The 21,190-nt window shown below is 41.6% G+C and overlaps 1 protein-coding gene across 1 annotated transcript in view; it reads right to left on the bottom strand.

The window, feature by feature from the left end:
• Positions 1-21,190, bottom strand: part of RAB8B (RAB8B, member RAS oncogene family) — a 42,949-nt gene that overhangs the window by 5,825 nt on the left and 15,934 nt on the right. Inside the window, exons 2-7 of the mRNA XM_081839401.1 lie at positions 7,449-7,509; positions 6,243-6,303; positions 4,295-4,372; positions 3,414-3,503; positions 1,389-1,454; positions 674-724 (exon numbers count right to left, since the gene is read on the bottom strand). Of these exons, the coding sequence (XP_081695527.1) occupies positions 674-724; positions 1,389-1,454; positions 3,414-3,503; positions 4,295-4,372; positions 6,243-6,303; positions 7,449-7,509 (407 nt within the window). The remainder of the gene's footprint in view (positions 1-673; positions 725-1,388; positions 1,455-3,413; positions 3,504-4,294; positions 4,373-6,242; positions 6,304-7,448; positions 7,510-21,190) is intronic.

The raw sequence follows: 21,190 nt of genomic DNA, 5'->3' as shown, positions 1-21,190 counted from the left end.
TAATTGCAGATCTTGAGAAGAAACTGTGCAGAATGTTGCTTTTGAGCATATGGAAAGGAATGTAATCTGCATATTCCCACTGCCATGTGCAACATTGGCACACTACATAATTTGTTCAAAATGTGCACAAAACAATGGTAAGAACTTCCTTTGTTTTGAGTTTGTTCTATGCTATAATGTTGTTTCCAGTTCCAAATGAAACAAAAAGCATTAGATTGATCAAGGAGTTCCTTTCTGCACAAAGTCAAGGATTCGCCATGCAAGGAAGCATCTGGCCAGAGTGAAGAGGAGCCCAACAAGGACAAGTCTCTATCTCAGCTCCAGACTGAGGAAGATGGGAGCTTGTCGCTGCTGGGTTCAGGTTCACAGGAGCCCCCAGCACCTCCCAAACTCAGCATATCGCAGACAATATCCCAGCTTTTTGGAGAAGAGAGGTATGTTTGAAAATACAAAACATTTGCTGGCTACTATTGCCTGGCAAAACTGTGGGGATTGTATTCAACTAAGTTTCTTACTCAAAGCAGACCAACTGAAATTAATAAGCCTTACTTAGCCATGTTCATTCATTTGAATGGGTCGACTCACAGTAAAACATAGTTGAACACCACTCTGAATCTCAGAATTTGGTAGAAAATATACTAATTATGATATACAAATAATGAGAGAAACAAACCATTTTTTTGTTGAGTTTTGTCATGATATCCCGTGCAAGGGTGAAGAAAGCCTAGAACCAAGGAAAAAGGGAGAGTAGTAAGAAAACCCCCCACAAATGAATCATCACATCTTATGCATTTAAGAGTGCAGAGCGCTTTTTAAAAAAATGAAAAGTACAATAATTCCTTTATTGGAGTTGAAAAATCTTTGTCCCATTAAACTTTGGGTCTTATAGGAACTGGCTTCTAAAAGGGATCTTTGAGACCTCAACATGCCTCAAAGTAAAAGCACTCTTTTATGGACTCCCCTGAGCACTCCCACTTAATACTATGTTCTTGGCTCAAACAGTTCTTCTCTGGGTCTGAAAGGGTCTTTCTTATCACCTGCTACCTGATCTTCTTCGCTGGAAATGCCTGGGATTGAACCTGGGCCCATCTGCGTGCAGCAAAGCATGTGCTTTATCACATAACTGATTCCCACTTTTCCCCATGCCCAAGGAAGCACTGCAAAAGAGGTACAAAGGACTCATGCTGCTTCCCCAGAGTACTCAGCAAGGTGTTAGTGGCCATACAAATAATCCCTGGCTAGCAAGTCAAACTAAGATTTGAACCCCACCCCAGAAGACCACACAAGAGCATCTGTGTAAGCACAGGACTTTGTTTAATGCATCTATAACAGAACATCAAAAAATATTTTAGCCACCAGGTGTTCACCAGGTTGTTAGCTACTCTTACCTCTTCCACGTTTATGCTTGATTTTGCACTTGTTTCCAGAAATTTGATTCCATAATCAATTGCTAACTGCAAAAGTGTTAATAAGAACTCATTAGTGCTTTAAAAAGTGGATTTTCAACATACTTCTAACTGCCCAACTATACCACAGCTTGATAAAAAGAATGTATGGCTAAGTCAATGCCATCTCTATGACCTCCAAGCTGACATTCTTCCACTGGAATCCAAAGGGGCCAATGTGCAAAAGGTCCATGTAGATGATGCACAAACAGGCTCATCTTCCCTTTAGGTGGCCTCACCTCTTGGAATACATTTGGGCACCAGCACTGGAATGGACTGAAGCATCCCGTGGGCACAGAGGAGGCAACATGTGTCCCTCTGGAATGCAGCCTCTGCGTTTACTTGTTACCTGCTGGATTCCCCCCCCCCCCCCCGTTTTCATTGATTTTGAAAAACTAAAATATGCCAAGATGCTAGCATACTATCCAGTATGGCAAGCAACACCAAATGGTGTTTTACACCAGTTAAGGGTTCTTAGAAATGAGTGAGGCTCTAGAATTAAAACTGGAAATTACCTGAGTAATTGGAAAAACCTGAGTAACTGAGCCAATTTGAGGTACACCAGTTAAGGGTTCTTAGAAATGAGTGAGGCTCTAGAATTAAAACTGGAAATTACCTGAGTAATTGGAAAAACCTGAGTAACTGAGCCAATTTGAGGTACTGGAAAACTGTCTTCTCTTGCCCATCATCTGCAGAATTCCACCCCTATTCCTTCCACCCCAGCAATCTAACAGAGCAGCTTCCTTCCATTGAACTGGTTTGTAAGATGTTCCCTCCCTGTCCCTTTCCATCATAGCTTTACTCCATTAGCTCCAAGGGGAGAGGGATGGAATGGGCTGCATTGGGGTGGGGTGCCAAGTTACCCTCCCCAAGTTACACACCACAGGAAATGTCTGTTTCCACCCTTTCCCACAGAACCAAATGGCAGAGATGGGGCATTCCTTTCAATTCAGATTAAGATCTGAACAGAATGTTAAAGGCTTGCATTGGTTTTGAAGTCTACTTTAATGAGTCCTTGAAGTTAGTTTTCAAGCCTGCATTAGGCAAACCTCAACGTTTTGAGTTTTAATGCTAAAACTAAACAGAATCAAAACTGGTTCAGGACATAAGGGTTGTGACCCAGATACAACCACAGTAGAAGTGAGAACATACAGTTGATTTCAACTGGCACCTTTTAAAACTGTTGTCTATTCACAAAATAAGAATTAAAGTTAATGACTGTCCAGCCTGCATGGTCGCGGGGCTTTCAAGGGTCTCATGTCCTGAATCTTTTGCTTCTTATCTGTGTTGCCAGGTCTTTAGTCTTGGGTATTTAAACTCTTGTGATTTAAGTTCGTCTACTTGATGAACTTGATGGTTAGCATATTACGACCTAAAGTCCTATTATGAATATTTCATCTCAGTAATGTTGATTGCTCAAGGAAAACTGCTGTCTCAAGGATAAAAAAGAAAAAAGAAAGGTAAAGGACCCCTGCACGGTTAAGTTCAGTCAAAGGCGACTGTGGGGTTGTGGTGCTCATCTCACTTTTCAGGCCAAGGGAGCCAGCATTTGTCCACAGACAGCTTTCTGGCCAGCATGACTAAACTGCTTCTGGTGCAATGGGACACCGTGATGAGTGCCAGAGAACATGGAAATGCCTTTTACCTTCCTGCCACAGTGGTACCTATTTATCTACTTGTATGCTTTCAAACTGCTAGGTTGGCAGAAGCTGGGACAGAGCAACAGAAGCTCACCCCATTGCGTGGATTCAAACAGTCAACCTTCCAATCAGCAAGCCCAAGAGGCTCAGTAGTTTAGACCACAGCGCCACCCGCTCGCTCAGAGACCATCCCCAAATCAAAATATTGAGAACACTTTGCTTCTGCATCACTCGTTGCCTCAAAATGAAAATGGGAGCAAAAAAGAAAAGGGCATCAGTTCAGGAAGGTGAAAAAATATCCAGAGAGTTCTGATCAAACTAGATTTACCTTTTCTCCTTTTTCTTTTGAAACTTGTCTTTTCTCATTCATATCACATTTATTACCCAGGATCATTCTTTCTACATCTGAAGATGCATGCTGAACAGAGGGAGAAACAGCAAGAACAGCCAAGTCACAAAATCTTGATATGTCAGATACATAACAAGAACTAAGCTATTCAGAGGCAACACAAAGCACAAATTCACACATTTTTAATTATATCAGAATAAAACTAGCTATCTTTTGCTCATGAAGAATTGTCTGATTAATTCATCTTTTGAGACACCACCTCTTCCTTTAACTCTGTCCTTTAAACTTTCATTGTTTCATTTTACAGAGCAAGGACTATGTCAAAATGCAGGGCCTCATGCTGGTGGTTAAATAAGCACCAAGTGGTAAAAAAGCTTCAGCTATGTGAGAAAATAAATAAAAGTTTAGCCCAGACCTTAACAAAATGCTCAACAACTAGAAAGGGATCTCTAAGTGCCATTATTCAAACATAAAAATTAAAATATTATCCAACCATGTATGATCAAGAGTAGATAGACCATCAATATACACCTTTATACACCAATATACACCATTACATTTTTATTACCAAGTTCTTGTTTCATCTCTATTCCATCAGGGTGCGGGGGATACCCTCATCTAATACTGCCCAAAGAAAGCAGTCTGAATCAATTTATTCTTCCCTCCACCACTTTTTGTGTGTGGATTTACCTGATATCCTGTAAAAACATTTCACCTGAATCCTACCAGTGAATCAAAGTCACTTTGCCCCCACTTCCCACTGACATGGCAGCTGCTGTCCTCATCACTGTGCAATTTAAGAGATGTTGGTGAAATTTGAGCTAGCACTCAAAGCTGGTTGTTCCCCTGTAGACACATACCTCTTCTATGTTTCTTATCCAGTTTTTAATGTTGTCGAAGGACTTCTCATTTGTGATATCATAAACCAGCATAATACCCTACAAAAAAACAGAGTAAGAACGTAAGTGCTTGGCTGCTGGATTCAAGCCAAAGGCTCAACCAGATACTAATGGAAAAACCAACCACCAGGAAACAGTTCCCAATTGTATTCTGAAGCCAACAGGGATGATGGGAGCAGTGATAGAAATTCCTCAGATGCCAGGCACATTTTGCAACTGGCACGGGTCCAACTGTGACTATGTGGAGATCCTTGGATGCCAGGTTGGCGTCTGACATCTCCATCTGGCTGACCCCTCCAGCTTTCTTAAGTACCATATTTTTCACTCCATAAGACACACTTTTTCCTCCTAAAAAGTAAGGGGAAATGTGAGTGCATCTTATGGAGCAAATGGCACTGCGCAGAGAGGGAGAGCTGTGCAGCGCCCCTTCAGCAAAGCGAGAGGAACGGAGCCCCTTCTGCTCCTTCTCCCGCTTTGCTGAAGGGGCGCTGCACAGCTCTCCCTCTCTGCACAGCGCCTCTTCAGCGATGTGCCTGTCCTGGAAGCCGGAGGAGGAACAGAAGGGTCTCCTTCTGTTCCTTCTCCAGCTTCGCTTGAAGGGGCGCTGTGCAGTTCTCCCTCTCTGTGCAGTGCCTCTCCTGTGAAGGTGAGGCGCTGCGCAGAGAGGGAGAACTGCGCAGCGCCCCTTCAGCGACACACCTGTCCTGGCTTCTGCCTTAGCCGCGCACAACCTCTTTGGGCAGGGGAGCCTTCATCCCGCTGCCTGGGAGAGGCTGTGCGTGGCTATCCCATAAGCGAGGACAGCCACACGGTATCCCAGAAGCCAGATCCCTCTTGTTGTTCTGGGATTCAGAATAATTTTTTCTTGTTTTCCTCCTCTCAAAACTAGGTGCGCCTTATGGTCTGGTGCATCTTATGGAGCGAAAAATACAGTAGGCAAGCAGAATAGCTTATTTATTGCATGTATATCCCACCTTTTTCTCCAAGGAGCACATGATTCATCCCCTCCTCAGTTAAACCCTACGACCCTGTGAGGTAGGTTAAGAGGCTGTGACTGGCCCAAGGTCACCAGTGAGCTTCATGACTGGGTATTTGAACCCTGATCTTCCAGGTCCTAGTCTGACACTCTAACCACTACACCACACTGGCTTTCTAGAATACTTCTGCTATGGGGCAACTATAAAAATTAAGTAGGTAAATATGTATGGGGCAAACAAAATGCCACTTTGAGAAGGATCTGAAATATTTTTCTTGAAGCTTTAATTTGTTCTATTCTGGATTGTTTTATTTGATGTTTTATTGTGCTGTAAACTGCTTTGAGATCTTTTGTTTAAAATATAAAGTGGTACAGAAATGATGATGATGACGACAATAACAATAACAATTTTATCCCCCCCCCATAGTGCCTATACATTCTGTTGTCTGTTGTGGCAACTATAAACTAGGTTTAGGGTGTCATTTGGCAATTAGCTTATATATCTGAATTTTTAACACTGGATGGGTGTTGGGTGTTGGATTAAAACACAGCTTTACAAACATGTTGGTATGTTGGCTGCAGTGTGTAGGTATGTGCACAAATGCTCCTCATGCTCTTCCCAGGGCTAGAAAGGGGTTAGTTTGCTAGTAAAACTGAAATACTGCGTCACAAAAATGATGCATGTCTAAATAAGGTGTGTCACCAACACGAAGAGTTTGGAGAGCTCTGGTCCAAAATCTAAAATCTTCTGTGAAAAACTACTCCCATCATGATGTTTGGAAACAGGATTTTAGAAGACAGATACATGAAACAGCTCTTCTGTCAAGCAAGGCCAAATATTTATCTTCAACAGTATATACTTGATAATCAAAAGTGAGATGCTGATATCTTTTTATAACAGTTGAAAAACTATGCATGAAAAAGAGCACTGACCATGGCTCCTCGGTAGTATGCAGTTGTAATGGTGCGGAATCTTTCCTGACCAGCAGTATCCCTGTAAACCAAAACAGATGTAAGAAATGGGGGTTGGGGTGGGTTGGAGAGGAATTCAGTGCTCACACCCCACCCCCATCCAGTACCAATGCCCTTAATGAGGACCTTTCCATTTATAATAATAATAATTTATTATTTATACCCCGCCCATCTGACTGAGTTTCCCCAGCCACTCTGGGCGGTTCCCAATCAAATGTTAAAAACAGTACAGCATTAAATATTAAAAACTTCCCTAAACAGGGCTGCCCTCAGATGTCTTTTAAAGATAGGATAGCTGCTTATTTCCTTCACATCTGAAGGGAGGGTGTTCCACAGGGTGGGCGCCACTACCGAGAAGGCCCTCTGTCTGGTTCCCTGTAACCTCACTTCTCGCAATGAGGGAACCGCCAGAAGGCCCTTGGCGTTGGATCTCAGTGTCCGGGCTGAACAATTTAAAAATAAATGAGACAATCCTACAAGTGCCTTGCAATTACATTCTACGTTGGACAAGTACAATTAAGCAAAATGTTACAGCCTCATTCTCAATACATTTGCATTCAAAGTACAAGTTATGCAAGCTGTATTTACAAGCAAGGTTCTAGATTAGCCTTTCCCAACCCCTTAATGTATTACAAACTACAACCTGCATCAGCCCTAGCCAGTACAATCTGCAAAACACCAGGTTGAAGGCTGATCTAGACAGTAGTTTTATAGTTAAATCCCTGACACATTTGGAAGCAAGGCTTACTTTTAATAGAAGTTACTGCCAAGTACAGCCCTTACATGTACAGTTTGGTTTTCATCCATGTGCACCATCTCTCCCAACTGTATGCATTTAATTAAATGGCAGTTTTATCAGTGCAATCTTTCCATTCCAAGTGCAGTGATCTCAGCTTCTACGTTCTTTTGCTAGGAAGGTGGACGAGTGGAGCTGATTTTATATTGTGTGAGGAGATCCTCTCATGCTGTCTGCTGAGTACATACAGGATGCTTCTTTAACAATCTTGGGAGGGAACTAAGTTTGTCTGTCATCAGTGGGAGTACCCAGATGTTACAGCCACTGGTTGTCACATTCAAGGCACTATGATTTTACTAGGAGTGTGAAATTTACAAACATGATCTGAAGTCTCTAGCTCCAGAGGCAAGTTGCATTTTTTAAAAACTTACCATATCTGTAGTTTGATTTTCTTCCCATCTAGTTCTATTGTTCTGATTTTAAAATCAATTCCTGTGGGAAAGACAGATTTGTGTTAATTAGGATTCTGCAGGTTTCTGCTGCTTTGCTCTCAAATTAGATATTGTCTATCATCGTGGTAGGCAGAGAGAACTCTGTAAATACTGAAGTTTAGAATTCTCAGCATTACTTTATATGAAAGAGGACTTCCAGTCTCACATTTGCTGGGCTCCGGAGAAGTGTGAGTGGACTTCACTTTCACAATGGGACTTTCCTGCCTCTTCTGTGGAGAAGCAGCTGTAACCCTACTTTGGTGGTAGACAGAAGTTCACTCCTACCAATGACTCTTGTTGTTCCTTGCTGGGGATTGTGATGACATTTTCTCTGCCCCAGATTTTCCTGGAGAGCCATAGACTCCCCCACCCCACCCTATGGTTCCTACTCTACCCACCTCTAAAGAGTAAAGCCTGTCTGTTGCAGATATCGTTCTGAAATTTAACAGGTTTCATCCCCTGAGAAGGGGTGACTATACCTGCAAATAGTTCCAGTTACAGATAGGTAGCCGTGTTGGTCTGCCATAGTCAAAACAAAACAAATTCCTTCCAGTAGCACCTTAAAGACCAACTAAGTCAGTTCTTGGTATGAGCTTTCGTGTGCATGCACACTTCTTCAGATACACTTCTTCAGGGTGTATCTGAAGAAGTGTGCATGCACACGAAAGCTCATACCAAGAACTGACTTAGTTGGTCTTTAAGGTGCTACTGGAAGGAATTTGTTTTGTTTTATACCTGCAAATGACATCCAAATCTGGCAGAAAACTATTTCATTTTTTAAAAAAAGATAAAAGGTGCCTACAACTTGACAGGCTTAATTCACTCTGGATGGGTTCCTCAAAATTTCATCCACTTCTGTGCAACTGGTGATTATATTGCTCTTTTAAAAATATCCATTACAGTGAATGGGAGGGGGAAAAGAACTTTGTTTTTAACAGGTTTAATTTGGTTCTGAATAATGAGTAGAACTGGAAAGATGCAGAGTGGCTCTGAAACAGATCTGGCTGCTTCCTAAAGCTACATATGTAAGTCTAAGCAGTCTTGCTTTCTAGTCATGCAGAATCCAAAAGGCAGTCATTTTACACATCATGAAGTGACTAACCACTTCCAGAGTTAAACCTATCCCAAATGCATCCATGGAGACTATTCTCTGCCTACCCCCCCCAATAAAGTGAGCAACGCTTCTCAACAAACAGTTCCAAAGAATTATTCCCAGTGTTAAAATCCATTGTACAAATTTATCTGTCAAGGGCATGAAGAGCTTGCATTTAATAATACTGAACAGTATTAGGGATAAAATGTGTAGTATAGCAAAATGAAAATGGAATAAGCTATAGACATTTTCTGTACTGTGACTGAAGCTAACACGGTATTCCTTTTGTTGCAATGGAATAAATTTCTGAGCCCTGGACTACTCCAGAAAGATCTAAAATGAGCAGTTAACTTCAAAAAATATAACTGAAGAGTTAACATCAGACAAGAGTCTTGACATGGCTTCTGCTAATAAAGATGACATTTCACTCAAAACAGCTCACTTCAGTTGCTAAGTTCCACCTTTTCCTGTGTGTTCTTCCTCCCACAACTCCTGATTAATATGTAAAGTCCTGAACGCTTTCCCCTTGATCTATGAGTGTTTAACTTATAGCCTGCCTTTCATAAACATACTCAAAACAGCGACCATTGCCATCACAGTAATCAGCACAAAATGGCAACACATGTGAGAGTTTAATGATAATTAAATTAGAAAAACTGAGATGGCTTGGCAGTCCACTTGCTGTTGACAACTAATATACAGTGGTTCCTCAGGTTACATACGCTTCAGGTTATAGACTCCGCTAACCCAGAAATAGTGCTGGAGGCCCCATTAGCTAAAGTGGTGCTTCAGGTTAAGAACAGTTTCAGGTTAAGAACAGACCTCCAGAAAGAATTAAGTACTTAACCCGAGGTACCAATGTAGTAGACATAGCATTGAGAGTTACTGGATGGCTGTCCTTACTTGTCCACCCCAACTTTAAAGCAATTTTTAAATTGTTTCTTTATCAAAGATTTTCTGGGGTTGCAAAAGTACATACATTGTTTTTATTTTCAGATTGTAAAGTCCTTTCTACAGATCAGTTATATTCGATGTGAGACTTTGATGCAGTAAAAGTTTGGGGGAGAAGATAGTTGGGGAGAGAGCGCAAGGTGGGGGTATATGGTATATGTGCAAGGTTTTTGTGTCAGTTTCATGTCAGTAGGTTCTCTTTCTATTCATTTACAGTGGTACCTTGGGTTACAGACGCTTCAGGTTACAGATGCTTCAGGTTACAGGCTCCGCTAACCCAGAAATAGTACCTCAGGGTTAAGAACTTTGCTTCAGGATGAGAACAGAAATCATGCGGCGGAAGCAGGAGGCCCCATTAGCTAAAGTGGTGCTTCAGGTTAAGAACAGTTTCAGGTTAAGAGCGGACCTCCAGAATGAATTAAGTTCTTAACCCGAGGTACCACTGTATTCGTTTTCATTGGTGTTGAGAGAGGTTGGGGGGCCCAGGGCATGGGTGGTTGCCTACAGTTTTGTGAGTGAGTTTTGTTTGCATGGGTGGGTTGTTGTGTCAAGTTAGCCATATTGATTCATATGCTGTCAGTGGGTTCTTGTTGTCTTGTTTATAGCAAATTTGAGAATTTTAACCTAGAGATAAGAACTATCTGCTTAAAACATCTTTCTCCTGCACACAGAAAGGATTCCATCCCATAGGAAGGACTGGTGCCTACAAGCTTATGTTTAAGCCTACATCTGGTGTGCACAGATTATATGCAACCCCTAAATTCTATTACTCTAAATGTAATGTGTGCCATAACATAGCAGTTGCAATCACTAACTAAATTCCTGTTCAAATTTGAGAAACGTACACAGGGTTCGTGGGTTGCTGTTTTTTTTTACACACTCTCTCTCTCTTCATGGAAGCAATGGAAAGTCTTACAACTACTTGCAGCTTTTAATGAGTGGCTAGAATGAGCCACCCGCTGACGTTTCTTTTGTTTCCTCACTTCAGCAACAGGAAGTGGTGAGCTGCTGCACCCATCAACAGCACAGGTCTGGTGACCGACTGCTTCCTGCTGCAGAAGTTGCATGAAGCATGAAATAAAGTGTTTCTAAAGTGAACTTTACACACTGAAGAACATGATACAGGAGGTTTCAGAGTTTAGCCAGGCAGCAGCTAGAGATATTTTGAATTTCCCATCCCCACTAGTGTGAGAAAGCTTTGGTCGCTAACTCGTAAATTGTGTGCCATGGCAGTACTGCTGATATGCCATTAGGATAAGAAATAACTAAAAGGCTTGTGCAAGCCCAGGTACCTTCCTACAAAGACATCTGTTTCCTAAGTCTCTGCATGATCCAGTACTCTAGCCTTGCCTACACTAGGACAGATAACACTGCTCTGTCTGCATCAGGTATGATTAAATATTGCAACTACTCATGAGGCAGGGATGTCATATAACTGAACTACCCTGAGAATTAACCCATGTTTCCTCTCTGCAAATCCCTTTCACATCCGGAGTCATGCCCAGAACAGCAGCTGACAGAAACACAGTGAGTATTATGAGCACTAAACTTCTCAGTGTGTATGTGTAAGAGTGAATGTACCTCCAGTTTCTGCTCAGCTGAACAGTCTGCCTCAGGTATCGGAAGTCTGGAAAATGCTACTGAGGAACATTATGCCCAAGCAGAGGTGGATTGACCAAGAATCAAAGTAAAGAGAACGCGACTGGCAGAAGACTTAGGGCACATTTGGACCAAACACAAACAGAGCAGAATCCACAGGCAAGTTTTCCTGTGCAAGCTACAAATGAAATGAATGGGAAGCTGCAGAAAAACATAGAAGTTCTCTCCCACATAAGCCCCATTGTAGAATTTTCCAGAGGCTTCTGTCTTGTATTAATTATGAAAGGGGTTGTGATTTAGATTTTCTGCTTCAGGTATTAAGCTGTATCAAGCCAGGCTAGTCAAGATTTAATGAGATTTTAAGACATTTGCAATACACTGCTCAGATGTCTTTTTCTGCTAAGCAAGATCAAGATATGGGATTATCTTCCCCACTGCAGAAAGCCATTGTCTCTTCAGATGTTAAATTAGGATCTCAAGAAAAATAAGATACTAATGACTGGTATTTTGAATGGATTATGCTAGTGTATATATCTGCACAGAAACACGACAGCCCTACTGCACCCTTCCATTTTAGGAAGGAGAATCATAAGAAGTTGCAAACCTTTTCTGGATTTGTGTACACATAAAACTAATAATAACCAGCCAACAAGGACAATATTGCACCTAAGGAACTAGGTTCTACTCTACAAAAATTATGACACAATAAGTTATTCATCTCTAAGGTGCCACTACAAGGCATGTTTCATATCGTATTTGTAGCCACAGAGGACGGCTTTTGGTGCTAATTCTCATAAATCCAATCCCATCTTCAGCTGTGTGACGGCCCCTCCGTCAGAAAGAACTTAAGGTTAATACAGTCAAACCTTGGTTGTCAAACGCAATCCGTTCCGGAAGCCCATTCAACTTCTGAAATGTTTGACAACCAAGGCATGACTTCTAATTGCTTGCAGAAGCTTCCTACACTCAAGCGGAAGCCGCATCAGACGTTCAGCTTCCAAAAAAAGGTTAGAAAACCAGAACACTTGCTGTACTCCACCGGGAGCCAGTGCAGCTGGAAAAGCACTGGGTGAATGTGGTCCCCCAGCAAGGACACCGTAAGGAGCTTCACCGCGGCATTCTGCACCTGCTGGAGTTTCTGGGACAACTTCAAGGGCAGCCTTGCGTAGAGCGAGTTACAGTAGTCAAGCCTGGAGGTGAACGTCGCATGGATCACTGTGGCCAGACCAGGGCGGGAAAAGGTAAGGGATCAACTTTTTGATACGGCGGAGACAGAAAAATGCTGCCTTTGCGGTAGCTGCAACCTGCACCTTCATGGAGAGGGAGGCATCAAAGATTACACCCAAACTCTTGACAGAAGGCACTGGCACAAGTTGAGACCCCGCAAGAGATGGGAGTTGGCCCCCCAACTCCATGCCGTCCTGATCCAGCCAGAGGACCTCTGTCTTTGAAGGGTTGAACTTCAACAGACTCCCACGCAGTAATCCAGCCACAGCTTCCAGATATCTGGTCAGTGTGTCCGGGGCCGACTCAGGATGGCCGTCCATCAACAGATAGAGCTGGGTGTCATCAGCATACTGATGACAACCCAGCCCAAAACTCCAGACAATCTGGGCAAGGGGGCGCATAAAGATGTTAAAAAGCATCAGGGAAAGGATTGCGCCCTGCAGCACTCCACATACCAAGGGGTGCCACGATGACATCTCCTCCCCTAGCGCCACCCTCTGTTCCTAACCTGAGATAAAGGAACGCAGCCATTGTTGGACTGTGAACTGAATCCCCACGTCGGCAAGGCGGTGGTCCAAAAGATCGTGATCAACCATGTCAAAGGCTGCTGACAAGTCTAAAAGAATCAGCAGTCCCAACCCACCTCGTTCCAGTTGTCTACGGAGATCATCTGTTAGGGTGACCAGAGCCGTCTCGGTCCCATAACTAGGGCAAAAGCTGGACTGGAATGGATCCAAAGCCTATGTTTCCTCCAGAAACCTACCAAGCTGTTCAGCAATCGCTCTCTCAATTACCTTACCCAGATACAAGAGATTCAAAACTGGGCGATAATTGGATAGATCTACCGGATCTAACAATGTTTTCTTTAAGAGCGGAGACACCACTGCTTCCTTCAGCTTCCCTGGGAATGTCCCTGTGCTAAGGGACAAGCTGATGATCTCACCCAGGGAGACCCGCACCTCGTCTGGGCACGCTCTAATCAGCCAAGACGGGCATGGGTCGAGAAGGCAAGTGGTAGGCTTTTCAGCTCGGAGGAATCTATCCACATCGGCAGGGAGTATCTGGTCGAAATGGTCCAATACTGGACCCAAGGACAGTCAAGGGGCCTCCAGTTCTATTACTGTATCCAAATTGGCAGGGAGGTCACGGTGGAGCAGCAGGACTTTCTTCGCAAAAAAGCTCGCAAATGCCTCACAGCTATGGGTCAAATTCGTATTTAGATTTGGCTGTCCCACTGGGGATGTTAAAGACCTAATTATTCTGAAAAGTTGTTCCAGGTGAGAGCTAGTGGATGCAATGGAAGCTGAAAAGTATCTGACGTTTAACATCACGATATATCACTAGCTAAACACTGTGATATTTCGATATATCACAATAGAAATATGGCAGGAGCTATGTAGAAGTTAATGTGTTAATGACCTGGCAACTTACTACTTACAGGTCTAACTTTAAAACTGATAAAATTTTACTTACCTTTAGTATATTGTTACAACTGTTATGTTATTGTACTGTACCAATAATGTTTAACTTAGCATATTTTTTTCTAAAATGAAAACTATAAAAGGAATCAGCAGCATAAATACCATATCCCCCCTTTATTTCCTCCACATCATAGGTAAGGTAAGAAAATGTTCCCTAAAAATGAATTACATTACTAAACAAGAAAAAAGTCAATTCAGTGTCACACTTTTAGATATTCAAATATACGTAATTCAACACTGAGTCTTGATTGAATGTGTGAGAGGCTGAGAAAGCTGCTTTGGTCCCCAAAACAAACACCTGGGGAGTGGGGAAGAGAGAGACACAAAGACAATCACAAACACACACCACCCACTGCCCCCTCCAACACAGATTGGGCGGGGGAAGAGTAGTCTCAAGCACAGAGCGGTGTCTTTCTTTTTATTATGAAAAGCAACTATTGGTGAGAGCCCACGGTGAATACTGGACTGGCTCTGTGCTTAGTTAATCATAAAACCAGTGGGAGCTGCTCTGTTGCAAAACCAAACACCAGGGGAGAGACACCCCCCCACCCACTGCCCCCCCCCAAACACAGATGGAAGGAAAGAGTAGCATTTCACACAGAGCACGTCTTTCTTTTACAATGAAGGAGAGAGCTCAGTCCACAGTGATTGCTGGACTGGCTCTGTTTATAATCAAACTGGTAAGCTAGGAGCTGCTCCCTCCCAAAAGCCAACCTGGGGATGGAGGAAAGAGAGACTGGGAGACAATCACAATCACATAAACAAACGCAATAACCACTGCCCTCCCACAAGCAGTGCACACAGAGAGATGGGGGAAAAGACCAGAGCAGAGTGCTTCTTTTTAGTTTATGTTTACGGGAGACCAGGAGGAGGCACAGAAGGAGAAAAGTGGCTCCAGAAGTCCAGACTAGTAATGGAGCAGCATTCTTAAGCAACCAGATGATTGGCTGCAGAGATTCTGGATTTTTTTGCCAGGCTGCTCTTGAGACTTGCGGCTGCTGCCATAGGCAGGGGAAACTGGAGGTGGAGTTAACGCTGCATGTGGTTTCTCAATCATTTCAGCCACAGCTAGTTCTTGTGATTCGCTGCCTGCAGGAGGCAGAGAGGAGCTTGCGCCAAGTTAGCAAGGGCTGCACAGGACGAAGCACAGGCTTCCCCCAGCTTCTCCCATACCCTGCTTAATTCACAATAATTTGCCAGGTCTTTTTTTAAAAAGGTTATCATGATTTTCTTTAAATAGCGGTTTTAAACAATATACTGATATATTGCACTGGCCTACTAAGGGGGGTGTGTGTGCGTGCATTCATTTTCCATTTTACACATTACATCCATACAAGTCTTGCCTTAGTCTTACATAGGCTTCCTGACTTATCTTCCATTGATATCCTATTTTCAAATTCTTAGTTTTCTTAGAGACAACTCCTTACATTTTCTCTCCCCCCCCCACTTTATTATTTCCTTTTTCTTTCCCTTTGTCTTGTCTACTAATTCTCATAGGCTTATCCTACTTGCCAGTTAACCTTGATACCACTCTAAGTATTCTTCAAAAAGCTCTCACTTGCTTCTTGTTTTCTTCATAATTTCTTATTTTGGCCGTCAAGCTTGCTAACTCAACAAACTCTATTAACTTCTGCAACCACTGATTCTTTTATGGATCAATAATTTCGATTTTTTTTGCATAAGTTATCCTTGCGGCCACAGTTGCATATAAAAATAAGTTCTTTGTTTTCTTAGGTATACCTTCCCCTATTGTTGCCAGCAAGAAGGCTTCTGGTTTTTTAGGGAAGGTAAATTTAAACATCTTTTTGAGTTCCTCATTTCCCAGAATTTTTTTGCATACTTACATTGCCACCACGTATGATATAGAGAACCTTCTTTTGCTAGATGGTTCCAACATGCATTGGATCCTCTCTTGTACATTTTGGCAAGTTTATTTGGCGTCAAGATACCATCTATATACCATTTTGAAGATGTTCTCTTGAATTGCATAGGCAGCCGAAAATTTTATGGTGCCATTCCATAATTTTAACCATGCCGAAAGTTCAATGTTATATCTGAAATCTCACGCCCAGTGTATCATTGCCTTTTTCACTGATTCATCTTTAGTTTCCCATTCAAGTAGAGTTCTGTATACTTTCAATTTTTTTTTTTGTTATTTCCCAATATTATTTTCTCAAATTCCGATCCACCTTCTACAAATCCTTTTTCTTTGTCTCTTTTAAAAATCTCATTTATTTGGAAATACTGGAACCAATCTGTGACATGTCCTATCACTTCTTTTTAAAGTCTTACAAATTTATCTGTAAATTCAAGAAGGTCTTTTTATGTTCCCCAGTTTTCCTCCATGTTCAATTCTTTTTTACCACAACTGTGTCCGCTGGAGATATCCAACGTGGGATCTTCCTTTGTAACAATTCTCTGTGTTTTGCCCAAACATTATACACACTCCTCCTGGTCACCTGGTTTAAAAACCCTTATGTACTTTGATCTTATCATAATACAAATAGCTATGCCATCCAAACCTTAGGTCAAATCCTTCCATTTTTTTTTTTTAAATATTTTTATTAATTTCACAGAATAAAAAAGAACAAAAAATAAAATACAAAAGTTTCATAAAACATATTTCTTTTACAGGATCTTTTGGACTTCCCCACATCTTCCCGAATCTGCATTATTTATAAAACCAACTTCAGCATTTTGTTATCTTATTTCATCACTTATTGTATCTTTCATTTTGTCATATTACCCATTTCAATATATTTGTAACCCAATATTCATAATATGAAGTCTTCAACTATATTATTATCTTATTTCATTACTTATTGTATCTTTCAATTCATTATTATATCTTTCAATTCATTACTTATTGTACCTTTCAATTTCATGTTACCAAAATCAAAGTTATTGTAACCATAGTCTTATATGTTATAGTTAAAACATAATGCAATAAAAATTTTCCTTAATTTCACCTCTCTTTTCTTGTACCTTAGTTTTCATTTCACCTAATTACCGTTGCTGGGGCTAGTATTTCCTAAAAAGTGCATTTTCTTAACATTCATAGAGCTTATAGTATTTTTGCAAGTAATCCTTAAATTTTTTCCAGTCCTCTTCCATTTTTTCTTCTCCCAAGTCTCGGATTCTGCCAGTCATTTCCGCCAGTTCCATATATTCCATCAACTGCGTCTGCCATTCCTCCAGTGTGGGTAAATCTTGTGTCTTCCAACACTTTGCGATGAGAATTCTTGCTGCTGTTGTAGCATACATAAAAAAAATTCTGTCCTTCTTTACCACATTCTGGTCTACAATGCCCAGAAGGAAGGCCTCCGGTTTCTTAGGCAAGGTATATCTAAATACCTTTTTTAACTCATTATAGATCATTTCCCAAAAGGCCTTCACTTTCGGACATGTCCACCAGAGATGAAAGAACGTCCCTTCCGCCTCTTTACACTTCCAACATTTATTATCAGACAGGTGATATATCTTAGCAAGCTTGACTGGGGTCATGTACCACCGGTATATCATTTTCATAATATTTTCTTTCAGGGCACTACATGCCGTGAATTTCAATCCGGTGGTCCATAACTTTTCCCAGTCCTCAAACATTATATTATGTCCAATATCCTGTGCCCACTTTATCATGGCGGATTTGACTGTCTCATCCTGTGTATTCCATTTAAGCAGCAAGTTATACATTCTTGAAAGTAATTTGTCTTTAGGTTCTAACAATTCTGTCTCTAATTTCGATTTTTCCACCTGGAACCCAACCTTTTTGTCTGTTTTAAAAATTTCCCAAATTTGGGCATAATGCAACCAGTCTCGCACCTTGCTTTTTACATTTTCAAAACTCTGCAGCTTCCAATTGTCACCATCTTTTTCTATTAATTCCCAATATTTTGGCCAATAGGCCTCCATGTTAAGTCTCTTACGTGCCTTGGCCTCTACCGGTGAAAGCCACCTTGGTGTTTTGCTCTCCAATAAGTCTTTATATTTTGTCCAGACCATAAAGATTGCTCTTCTAACAATATGGTTTTTGAACATTTTATGAACTTTAACCTTGTCATACCACAAATACGCATGCCACCCAAAAGCGTTATCGAACCCTTCCAGATCTAGGACATCGGTGTTCTCTAACAAAAACCAGTCTTTCAACCAGCAGAAGGCTGCAGATTCATAATATAACCTCAAGTCTGGCAGGGCAAATCCCCCCCTTTCTTTCGCATCTGTTAGTATTTTAAACTTAATTCGGGGCTTTTTGCCCTGCCAAACGAACTTAGAGATATCCTTCTGCCACTTTCCGAAGCATACCACTTTGTCCACAATCTGCAGGGTCTGAAACAAAAATAACATTTTCGGCAAAACATTCATCTTTATAGCTGCTATTCGGCCTAACAAGGAAAGTTTTAGTCTTGTCCAAGTTTCCAAATCCCTTTTGATTTCTGACCAACATTTCTCATAGTTGTCCTTAAACAAATTCAAGTTTTTAGAAGTCAAGAACACCCCTAGATATTTTACCTTTTTAACCACATTTAATCCTGTCTCTTTCAAAAACTCATCTGTTTCTGTAGATGTTAGGTTCTTAGCTAAGACCTTAGTCTTTTGCTTGTTCAACTTAAATCCCGCCACCCGACCATAATCAGATATTAAATCCAAAACTCTTTTTAGATGTCCATATTTGGTCGATTCGTGTCCATGACAAATGAGCTTCAGAAAAGAAAGTTCCTTCTTTTCCTAGAGGGTTCTTGACTCTCCATATATCAATCAAATCCATATTGTCTGTCATTTCAAAAAAAGTTTTAGGTAGTCTGCCTTCTTTTGTTATATTTGCACTCTGCGACTTATCCATATTTACAGAGACAACCCCATTCATATCTCCCAACATAATGATGTTGTTATAGTCTAGATAATCCAGTAAAGTCTCATGCAGCTTCTTAAAAAATTCCGATTTTCCATCATTTGGCGCATAGATTCCTAATATCAAAAATTTTTCACCATGTGTATGAATTTCAATAGCCAAGATTCTGCCTTGTTCATCTTTAAATAGAAATTTCGGTGACAGGCTCTCCTTTGCGTAGATCACTACTCCTCTTTTCTTAACTCTGTCCGAAGAAATAAATTCTTGGCCTAACCTTTTATTGATTAGCACTTTCCGATGAAGCCTTGTCACATGTGTTTCTTGCAGACAAATAATGTCCAATTGCTCTTTCTTCAATATATGGAATACTTTCCTTCTTTTTTCTGGAGAATTTCCGCCATTTATATTCCAACTAAGAAGTTGCAGAGACATCCTGAATCAATTTGTAGGCCTTACAATGGGGTGTCTAGATCTCCCGTTCCCGGCGGTGGCAATGATGGTCCAGCTCCAGGCTGTTTAGTTCCTGGTGGTGGAGGTGGCCAAGACGCAACTGCTCCTTTCTGGAGGTCTTCCCCGTTGTCGTGAAGAAACTTCTGCTGGTCCTCTGGTGTTCTGATTCTTATTTTCCTTCCTTTATAGCTAAATGATAGTCCTTGCGGGAACTCCCACCTATAAGGGATTGTGTTGTTTCTCAACAACTTTGCCAATTCTAAGTACGAGGCTCTAAGATCCAATAACAATTTGGGTATATCTCTGTAAATTTCAGCCTTTTTACCTTCTATCTCTAGAGATTTTTTGAAATGTAGGCCTAGTATCTTGTCTCTTTCCTCTCTTGATTTCAGAATAACCAAACAGTCTCTGGACTTGTCTTTCTTCACCGATCTGCCCAGTCTAAATGCAGTCACAATTTTAAAGTCTTTATCCTCTTCTATTCCCCAAAATTTGGAGAATAAAAGTGTCAAAAATCCCTCCAAATTGCCTTCTTCCAATTCTGGGACGGCTCTCAACCTGAGGTTATTCTCCTTGTTTCTCAATTCCACCATCGACAGGTAGGCCTGTTGTTCCCCTACCTGTCTTTGCAGAGGCTTGATTTCACCTTTAATCTCATCAACTCTTTTACTTGCTTGCTCCGCTTTTTGGTAGGCTTCCACAGCTAATTTATGATTTTCAGCTGTAGCTCCTTGTAGATTCTCAATTGCCTGTGTGTTCTGAGAGACCTTTTCAGAAAGTACGCCAATAGTAGTTGTTGCTTGGTCTATTTTTAATGATTGACTGTCCACTTTTTGATTTAAAATTGCTAGTTGTTCTAAAATTTGTTTCAACACTGTGTCAGATCCTCCTGTTGCCATGTCCTCTTCAGCAGGCTGTTCGGCCTCCACCTCCTGTGCTATCAGGACGGTTGGAACAGATGATCTGCGATGATGAGCTAAAGTTGTTTGGACAAGTTGCACAGGCTTCCTTTCTTTTTCTTTTTCTTTTTCTCTTTCTTTAGCTTTGGCTGCTCTTGTTTTCCCTGTGCCACTCATTCCACACCTGCCTCTTGTTCAAGGTCAAGTTATCCTTTATTCCATGAGAAAGCAAGTCCAGAGTACACACAATTAAACCACAGAAATTCCAAACAAAAAATGTTTCCCAGGCCTCTATAGCTCCACAATCCTCTAGGGGGAGTATCTTAAAATTTCAGGGAAGGAGAAGATTTTTCCGCCATTTAAAGTTTCTGTAATGTCTTTTTTAGTTTGTAATTCCAAGACAAAAAGGAAGATTCGCAGAGTCCTTTACTTTTTAAGCTAAAGCCACTAGGAGCCAGACTGGTAATTGCAACAGTATCTTAAACGTTTAAAGTTTCAATATATGTAGCAACTTAAAATCTTGTTACTGTAATCCGCAGTTTGACAGCTCAGTTATATACTGACAGCCCGACGACTTGCGTTCTTAAAGCAAAGTCCCAAATACAAATCCCATAGGCAAAAATAAAGTCTCTCTTGGTCTTTTTAATAAGAAGACTGCAAATTCTGTAAATGCACGATAGTTCCACTTTACAAAGTTCCCATTAAGCGCCTCAGCGCTCCTCTGTACTTTTGCTTTGATCTTGTAAGCAGTATCGGGAGACGGACTTCCTTTTACTCGTCACCCGTTTTCAAACCCGGAAAAAAGATATTTAGAGTCCAAATTATAGTTCACTTTACTCACGGGTATGTTACTTGCCAAATTGATGTTCACAGGAAGAAAGGTCGACGCTCATCAGCAGCAGCTGCGCGGCTTCGCCTCCCGCAGAAAGAGCGATGAACTCACAGCGCCGCTCCCCCTTTCGCGCTCCGGAGCCCCTTACGGGGTCCCTTCCACACTTCTGGGGGAGTTCCTGGCGCCCGCCGAGTCCCACGGCCACGGGCTCCCTCTGCCCGTGGTTTTTTCAAACGGGTCGTCGCTATGCCGCAGCGAGCGACCCTTTTCTGCGGAGCCCCTCTTCAGACAATGAAGA

The sequence above is a fragment of the Podarcis erhardii genome (assembly GCF_964252035.2).
Source record: "Podarcis erhardii genome assembly, chromosome: 14".
Lineage (NCBI taxonomy): Eukaryota > Metazoa > Chordata > Lepidosauria > Squamata > Lacertidae > Podarcis > Podarcis erhardii.
The sequence above is the reverse complement of the archived record's forward strand: the minus strand, read 5'-3'. Positions and strand labels throughout refer to the sequence as shown.